At 44.1% G+C, this 9,210-nt stretch overlaps 1 protein-coding gene across 1 annotated transcript in view; it reads right to left on the bottom strand.

Moving 5' to 3' along the window:
* The window catches only part of LOC105369041 (T-box protein H15), a 51,842-nt gene extending 44,662 nt beyond the window's left edge, over positions 1–7,180 (bottom strand). The window contains exon 1 of the mRNA XM_011508282.1: positions 6,091–7,180. Coding sequence (XP_011506584.1) covers positions 6,091–6,604 — 514 coding nt within the window. The 5' untranslated portion in view covers positions 6,605–7,180. The remainder of the gene's footprint in view (positions 1–6,090) is intronic.
* Positions 7,181–9,210: the final 2,030 nt, after the last annotated feature.

Raw genomic sequence — 9,210 nt, 5'->3', positions numbered from 1 at the left:
TCTCTCATATAAAACAGAAAAATAAAAAATAATAGATATATATATATATATATATATATATATATATATATATATAAGGCTTTATTTAAATTTAAGGAGAAGGGGCGGGCGGGGAGAGGGACGGGGAGATGACGCACGAGATGGTGCATCGGTTTCGAGTGCATGACAATGGGGCGACGATGTGGATTCTTGCGCTCCTCCCAAATTAGTACGAATACCCTTTAATGGGGGAAATGCAGCAATTGGGCGAGCTGGTAAGTCTCGTCGGGAAGAAAAAAAAAAGAAATCAATTGTTTTGATTCAATTCACCAGTGGTTTTAGAGTTTTTTGTTTGCGAAAAGTGAGACTTAGAGAGAGAGAGAGAGAGAGAGAGAGAGAGAGAGACATTATAATGATAAATCATACATAATTCAAGCAGCTGCCGAGTTATAAGTATGATGTTGTGATGTTGCAAGATTTTTTCGTTCTTGTAGTTGTAACGACAAGTCAATTTCATCCTGACATCGATACTATTGCGATATATTGGTGCAATACTGTCGAGCTGGACATTTGATCAAGTTTTATAAAGATCCTTTTTTCACTGTTTTTTTTTTTTCTTTTTTTTTTTTTTTTTCACCTCTTATTTTGTAACTGTCGTTATTTCAGCATGATAATAGGCATTTATTTGTAAAAGTTGTCGTTTCACTTTTACTATCTATTCTTAAAAGCTTGTCATTTCAAAATTAGCAATAAAATAAAAATTATGAGCGAAATCTCCGAATTATTCGAGAATGATCGGCTTCAGCTTTGGATCGTGTGATAACACTTATTGTGTTCATTATAGAAATAACACGCGAAAGCACTTTCCAGTGATAAATAAATCATTAATTTAAGGATGGCTAATGTTAATTAATTTAAGAAGAAATCGTTACTTTACGCACTTATGTGTGTAATGTGACGACGAACAATCATTGCGGAAAAATAATAGACGGACTGGAAAAATATATTAGATAAAAATAAAATGTTGGAAAGATATTTCGCTACGGAATACTCAGCAAATGACCGATCGATAGAGTACATAATAATTGGTTATCGCAGCCTCCCGATCGTATCCATACGAAAATTATAATAACCTCTTCGTCAGGTAATACAGCAGTAATCCCTACAGTAGTCGCTCGATGAAGAGTGGTGGGGGAGGAGGAGGAGGAGGTGAAGGAGGAGGATGAGGATAAGAAGGAAGAGGAAGAAGTGAATATGATTATGATGATGATGACGATGACGATGACGACGATGACGACGGATGATGATGACGATGATGACGATGACGACGATGACGACGATGATGACGATGATGACGATGATGACGATGATGAAGATGATGTAGATAAAGACGAGGATGAAGAAAAATCTTTGAAAGGGGGAGGAGTATATCGTTGAGCGCAGCCGAAGCGCGCTATTGGCCTTACCAATAAAAATTCGTAAAGTCGAAATGTAGTTGCGCGGCGGCGAGCGCGAGGATAATAATACACGGAGTATAGGCCGCGTGCGTCTTTTAAGGTCTTGAAATTCCAGAAGCGCGCCGCCGTGCCACCTCGTCGCTGTCCCCGACCAGTTGTAGCGGCAGCTTCTGGCTTTTATCTCTCTTTGCTCTCGCGGCGCTCGCTGTCGGTGGAACTAAGTCATTGGCTATTTATTGCGTGTCGAGGCGACACGTTTAATGAAACTCGAGGCGGCCACGCGATCATTTTTATTTCGGCGACTGTCCCACGTACGCTCTAACTGAAAATTAGCCGGTACGTCTCGCTCCCTTTCTCCCGCCCTCTTTTTTTTTTTTTCTGTTTTTTCTTGTTGTTTCTTTTTTGCTTGCTTTTTCGTTTGTTTTTTGCTTTTTATTTTTTTGGGTTTTTTTTTTTTTTATTTTTTTTTTTTGTTGGTTTCTTTTTTTATTCCCCGTACGCCTCCAGCGCCTTTACTCGCGACACAAGAAGATGAGGAGTTGAATGCAGATGAGAATGAAGAAAAAGAAGAAGGAGAAGGAGAAGGAGAAGGAGAAGGAGAAGGAGAAGAAGAAGAAGAAGAAGAAGGAGAAGAAGAAGAAGAAGAAGAAGGAGAAGAAGAAGAAGAAGAAGAAGGAGAAGAAGAAGAAGAAGAAGAAGGAGAAGAAGAAGAAGAAGAAGAAGGAGAAGAAGAAGAAGAAGAAGAAGGAGAAGAAGAAGAAGAAGAAGAAGGAGAAGAAGAAGAAGAAGAAGAAGGAGAAGAAGAAGAAGAAGAAGAAGGAGAAGAAGAAGAAGAAGAAGAAGGAGAAGAAGAAGAAGAAGAAGAAGGAGAAGAAGAAGAAGAAGAAGAAGGAGAAGAAGAAGAAGAAGAAGAAGGAGAAGAAGAAGAAGAAGAAGAAGGAGAAGAAGAAGAAGAAGAAGAAGGAGAAGAAGAAGAAGAAGAAGAAGGAGAAGAAGAAGAAGAAGAAGAAGGAGAAGAAGAAGAAGAAGAAGAAGGAGAAGAAGAAGAAGAAGAAGAAGGAGAAGAAGAAGAAGAAGAAGAAGGAGAAGAAGAAGAAGAAGAAGAAGGAGAAGAAGAAGAAGAAGAAGAAGGAGAAGAAGAAGAAGAAGAAGAAGGAGAAGAAGAAGAAGAATGGATTTACGGCAGTCTTGACGATGATGAGGTTACAATGGCGCGAGATGAATAATTAATCGATCCCTCCCCTACTAGACCCGCACAACTATTTATATAAATAATTGTATTTATCTCGGGCAGACTAAATCGAAATCCGTGTAATTTCATTAGGGCCGCTTTGTCTAATTAGCGCTGGAGATAATTTTTAATTACTTTTGTTGATTAGATTATTGTTAATTTACGGCATTATTATAAGGTGTAATTTTGGTACGCAATGCGCATGATCTGATTGGCGCCAGTGCAAAAGACAGGTAATGAGTGCTCAATATTAAAAGGGTATTTGATTTATATATTTTATTACGCGTGTAGAGGAGTTACTCATACCGAATAATAATTATACTAGAAATATATGCTTTATTAAAGGATGTTCTATCGGATTTTAACAATGTTTGGCTGTTAGCGTTGCCATCACTTCCTGATCAAACTGGAATTCCAATTTCACTATTCAGTTGCTAAATTATAGGCTTTTTGAGTCGTAGATGCAATATAAATCGCTCGCTTTAGTCACACGTCGGGCGAGCGTGCGCCAATCTATTTATTTCTTTAATTGTGTGTAAATTTTATTGACCGGAAGGATACCGAATGTATAAGATTATAAATAATTCATCGAACGTTCAATTTAATTTGCTTTCTACTTATTACGATTGAGTAAAGCCTTTCAAATTTTAGCCCCTTAATCTTAAACAAAAGGGCTTTATTGCTTCGATCCGCTCCTTCGTCCTATACATATGCGAATATGCAAGGATCACAATATCGCGTGAAAGTGATACAATTGGAAAGTGCGATCGGACGACTAAATTGCGAATGAGAACTTGCAGAAAAATTTATAGTTTCCGCGTGAAAAAATGAGATAAATTGCCATTAACGTGGTAGTCGACGAGATTTACCAGCCAATGAATAGGCGAAAGAGTAGAGGGAAAAGATGTGTCGTAAAGCCGCTCCACTCGTTTTCCCGCATAATGCGCACGTCGAGGTACAGAGCCCTCGGATCTCTCGAGACAAATTCTCGTCTGCTTATTATCGATGTTTCATCGTTGATAATGATAAATTTCGTACATTAGTGCGGGTGTGTGGAGGGGTATTGATGAGGGAGTGGGAAGGGAGCAAAAGCAAGAGCCGCGATATCGCGTGTCAATCGCGTGCCGGGAATAAAAACGAAGGGTCATCGTTTATCGATTGCCATCGCCTTTTCTATACGGTGGTGCCTCCTGCCCGTCGATGGAAGACAATTGCTATACGTGTATAAGCGCGTACGCGGAGAGAGAAAAGATATCTCAAGTCCCGGGCTGTTATTATATACGAACCGATTGGAGGCCGAACGCGGTTTTCTTTGCCGGCTGCCGCGCTGCTCCGTACCTACGTACCTTTGGTATTCTCTATCTCTATCGTTATCTCTCTCTCTCTCTCTCTCTCTCTCTCTTCCTTTTCTATTCCTCTCCCTCTCCCTCTCTCATTCTCTCTCAGTCTCGCTTTGTGCATGCACACGTGTGCGGGTATCGCGCGTCAAGAAGTTAAAGTTCGCCGAGTCGTTTACAGCGAATACTAACGGCCGCAGTCGTGGGGATGAGATGAGGGATGGGGGCTGTGCATCCGTTACGACACTTAATTGTAATAGTCAATGAACGTGCAATTACGGGGCGAGACTCGTGGAAAACGTTGATACGCGATTTTAGCAGTGAAACCCAGAGTACGAATGAAATGCCGATGTCGAGTTTTTCCTCTTTGTCCATCTTCATCCTCCAAGCAAAGATTTCCTGAGTATAAATACGGTTTGTCTCCCGTTAGTATGAGAAAATTTGATGTTTATTTAAAGCGACCAACCTGAGCTAATTTTAGTAACGCGCAAACGCGAAAATTTTGTAATTAAAAGTAATTGGTGCAAAATTTATTATTAAAACACATGCGATAAGCAACTTGGAAAACAAATAATTTACAAATAAATCCTTCTCCTTTTTTCTCTACCAAATAAACCTTTCTAATCGAATAAATTATACATATTTACCCATTACATGAACAATGCACGCAAAGAGAAATGTTCTTGTAAGACTGTTTGTACTTGTTTACTAACGAATACTACGAATACTCGGCGACAATACTACATTTATTATATAAAACTAAACTATTCCTATTATAAAATGCATATTAGAAATTTTAATTGTAATCGTGCAAAAGTATATTTTTTTGTACTTGTAAAGTTGCGCGATTAAAGGCACAATTAAACAGCTAAATTTTATTTACAATTTTTCGTCACTAAAAGAAGAGAAAAGAAAAACAAAAGAAAATTGAAGAAAATTTTAGAAAATAGACAATCGTACGATCTCGCGACTAACGATAAAAGTTTGTTATCGGACCTTGAATTTAGATGAATAGCTTATCAGTTTTGATAAATAGAGTCCCTTGCAATCACACGTGACTGTAAGAATCACAGACATTTATGCCAGATGGAATAATTTATCACTGCCAAACCAAAAGCATTCGAGTGACTTAACTTTCCACATTCGTTTCTTTACGGTTGAATCAATTTTATTTTAATTGAAAAACTCGAAGCAATTGTAATGAAAATTACAGATATTTGTTTTTCCCTTTAAATTTCTTTTATATATATATATATATATATATATATATATATATATATATATATAGTTAAATATCTACGAAATCAATCACTAATTTGAATCACTATTTTATAAAGGATTATCATGGAATCGAACACTAACTTACAAATGACTATATTTTAAATAAAAACCATTACGTTTTGCTTGAAAAATGCGTGAATAAATTCATAGATATCACTAAAATAAATTTACCTCCATATCTTAATAAGTTTGTCTCTTTTCATCTTACTCTCTCTCTCTCTCTCTCTCTCTCTCTCTCTCTTTCTCTTATTTACCCGGTGATATAAATATATGAAAATGATTTTATCCAAGTGTCTGAAGATGCGTTATTACCTCTCAGCCTTTACGCTAATATAGTCCAATAATTATTTCCTCAACCAAGCAGCCCTGAAAGAAATTTCTTATTCTCAAAACTACCAAACCCACTTTTATGCATCGACAACAACAAGCATTTATTGATTTTTCATACCGTTTGCCGATCGCGCCAACTCGCTAAAAGTGCTCGCTCAATACTTTCATCGGTACTGATCGATAAGATTTTCACGATTAAATACATCTCTGAGCACTCAGCCTCGCTCCATACATCCAATAAACGCATTAATACAATCACGCACAGACGGCCATTTAAATATTATACGACACTGGTTGCCGACCATTATTTTAAATCTGAATCGTTACCTCTCCTCTTCCTACCTCTCGTCGTCAAATCTCCTCGCACGTGATCGCGGCCTACGCAAACTGCGAATCCTGATAATGGTTCCGATAAAGTCTCGATCGTCTACAATACGATCGAGAGATGCGAAAGGGAAAAAAAAACGAAGCTTACCATGTTGATGCAACTTGCCGCCACCGACGGCTTGCTGCTCCCTGCCGTGCCTCGACTGCTGATAACTGTGATATCGGTGAAGATTCTGCGTCGATAGACTCGTTTGCTGCTGTTGCTGTTGCTGTTGTTGCTGTTGCTGTTGCTGTTGCTGTTGCTGCTGCTGCTGTTGGCGCGAGTCCCTGGCCATTATCGCGGCGATGCTAAAGTCCGTGGCGCACTGCCTGCTCGAGTTGGAGCAGTTATTGTTAAGGTTGTTGAGGAGGCTGCTGTTGGGCGAGGGACTCGAGCTGTCCGTTTGCTCGTCTCCGGGCGTCGTCACGGGCGTCTTGGCGGTGCCGGCGGCCGCCGCCACGGACGCGGCTGTCTCGGCCGCCGCCTGCATCTTGCCCGCGAGGAGAACCCGAGACGACGACGAGTCCTCCTCGTCCTCCTCGCTCGGTGATCCAGCGCCGAACGCGGACAGGGTCAGGCCGTTTCGCTTCCTACCGGCGAGGGCGCGCGACTCCAGCAACATCACACCTCGCCTGTGTCGGCTCGCCGGTGTCCCTCGTTGGCCTTCCCCGTTGGCCGCTTAGCCGCCTCCAGATGTCCTCCTCCCGTCTTATCTTCCTCGAGCCGAACGCTCGTCCTTCGAGCTGGGCCTAGAGCACGCCTGATCATTAAGTCCTGCGCGACCTCATGGCCATCGCGAGGACATTGAGGAGCGGCTCAATGAAAGCCCTTGACAAGGAATCTCGATGGCTCCTTCATCGACGGCCTCAGCCCAGAGTTCAGCCCGAGTAGAAGCGCTCACGCTCGGACCGAGTCGGCTATCGTCGCAATGGGACCGACAATGCGCTCCGCGATCCGAATCTTCATCGCGCACATGTGTTGATGTGTGGTCCGCCTCGAGGTTCGACAGCTCGCGACTCGCGGAAGAACTTGGTATGTCCGTGGTGCACTCGCGTTCGACGATCAGAGGCCCGGCCGACGACTGCCAAAACTCACTTGTCGTCGTCTGTCGCGTCTGGCCGGCTCACGCGATATCCACTGGCGAAGTATTATCTCTGACTCGAGCGCGCGAGCTCCGAAGAAAGGAGAGGAGAGAAGAAGAAGGTGGCGGCGGTGGCGGCGGTGGCGGCGGCGGCTGCGGCGGCGGTGGCGACTACGGCGGCGACGATTGCCCCGACGATTTGAAAAATCGCGCGGGCGGGCGAGAGGCGGAAAGAGGAAAAGACGACAGCCGAAGAAAAGAAGGGAGGGAAGCCAGGAGGAGACTATTAGTGTGCGTGTGTGTTTGCACGCGTGTCCGTGCGCGCGAGTAAGAAAGAGAGTGAGAGCGAGCGAGAGAGTAGGTGAGTAAGTAATAGCGAAGGAGAGAGGGATAGAGGTAATTTAGAGGGTTGGAGGGTGGGATTCAGAGAGTAGAGAGAGAGAGAGAGAGAGAGAGAGACACGCAGAACGGCGTAAAGGCCGAGAAGAACGGCTAGCCGCTGCCTGCTTCGCTGCTGCGCTCCGCTGCTTGTGTGTATAAACGACAGACCGGTTGCCTGACAGACTGACTGACCCTCGGCAGCACTGCCTTAACGCGGGATGGCTCTTGCTACTGCCCTGCCCCCTCCCCACCCCTCCCACCAAGAACTCGACGAAACTCGCGCTCGCTCTCTCACTTACCCACACACTCTCTCTCTCTCTCTCTCGCTCTCTCTACTCTCTCTGCTCTCTCTCTCTCTCTCTCTCTCTCTCTCTCTCTCTCTACAATCGACTTCCCACTCGCGTTCTCTCCTTCTCAAGCTCGGGCACTTGTGTATGTGTAGCGCTCGAGCGGCAGAGGGCGACGAAAGGAGGGGGCGGTCCTCATATCGGCTCCGCCCCACCCCCCGACTAAACCATTGGTTCTGGTAAGACTGTGACGCTGGGCTCACGAGCACCCGACTCCGCCCTACTCGACTATTGTTACTACTGGCTCGCCGCAACTGCCGTACGCCTGCGCGAACGCAAGCTGTATCCACTACCACAATTACAATCACTACCACCACCACCACCACCGCCACCACCACCGCCACCGCCACCGCCACCGCTACCACCGCCACCACCACACCACCACCACCAGCGCTACCACCACCACTACCGCTACACTACCGCCATGCGGTAACAACACACTGCTACTGCGACTACAACTACTACCACTATTACTACTATCTCTACTACTGCAACTACTACTAGCGCTACTACTACTACTATCATTTTCACTATCGCTACCGCTGTTACTAAAACTACAATAGCTAATACTATTAATGCCAGCGTTAGTACTAAACTTACTACTACGCAAAGCGGATAGATACGTACGTGAGACTCTGTGCTTACATGGCTATTTAAGCCCGCATTAGAGTATGTATGAGTGAGCCCGTAATGCATAACGTGCATGTGCGTAGCACGAGGGAAAACGTAAAAGCTTTCAACGTGCGTGAGTTTGCGCGTGTGTGTGCGCGATTGGATTGAGTGAGAGATGGAGTGGAAGAGAAGGAGATAGAGAGAGACAGAGACTGAGCTATAGGGGAGAGAGAGAGAGAGAGAGAGAGAGAGAGAGAGAGAGAGAACTGGGCAGGTGTCTACGTGTTACGCTCTCGTACGCGCCATCTACGGCAGAGCAGCTGCCATTTTTTCTCTTGATGGGAGAGGGTGGGGGAGCAATTGCTGACAGGGACCACTTTCCCTTCGGTGGCCCGCAGCGACACCCAAGCCGTGCGCCAAGCATGAGCCCGAGTAGCAATTTATTGTTTTACCAGCAAACTTTGCCAAGTGTGCTCCTATTTGGTGGGGATGGAAGAAAGAGGGAGGAGAGTTTACATATATCTTTCTCTGTCTCTCTGTCTGTCTGTCTCTCTCTCTCTCTCTCTCTCTCTCTCTCTCTCTCTCTCTCTCTCTCTAACCATTCCTTCCTCTGTATCCGTATCTGACTGTCCCTCGCACTCTCCCTATGCTGGATCGCGATTGTGTGGTGGGATAAGAAGAAAGCGGAGGGGATGAACGCGTCTTCGCTCCTTTTATTCTTTTTCATTTTATTTATGCACCGACGGCTCTTATTCCTTTCTTTTCCTACCCTTTTCTTTTGTTCACATTTTTTTTTTCTTGGCTCTG

This window comes from Ceratosolen solmsi, unplaced genomic scaffold (genome assembly GCF_000503995.2).
Source record: "Ceratosolen solmsi marchali unplaced genomic scaffold, CerSol_1.0 scaffold1, whole genome shotgun sequence".
Classification (NCBI taxonomy): Eukaryota; Metazoa; Arthropoda; class Insecta; order Hymenoptera; family Agaonidae; genus Ceratosolen; species Ceratosolen solmsi.
This window is presented reverse-complemented; position numbering and strand designations above follow the sequence as displayed.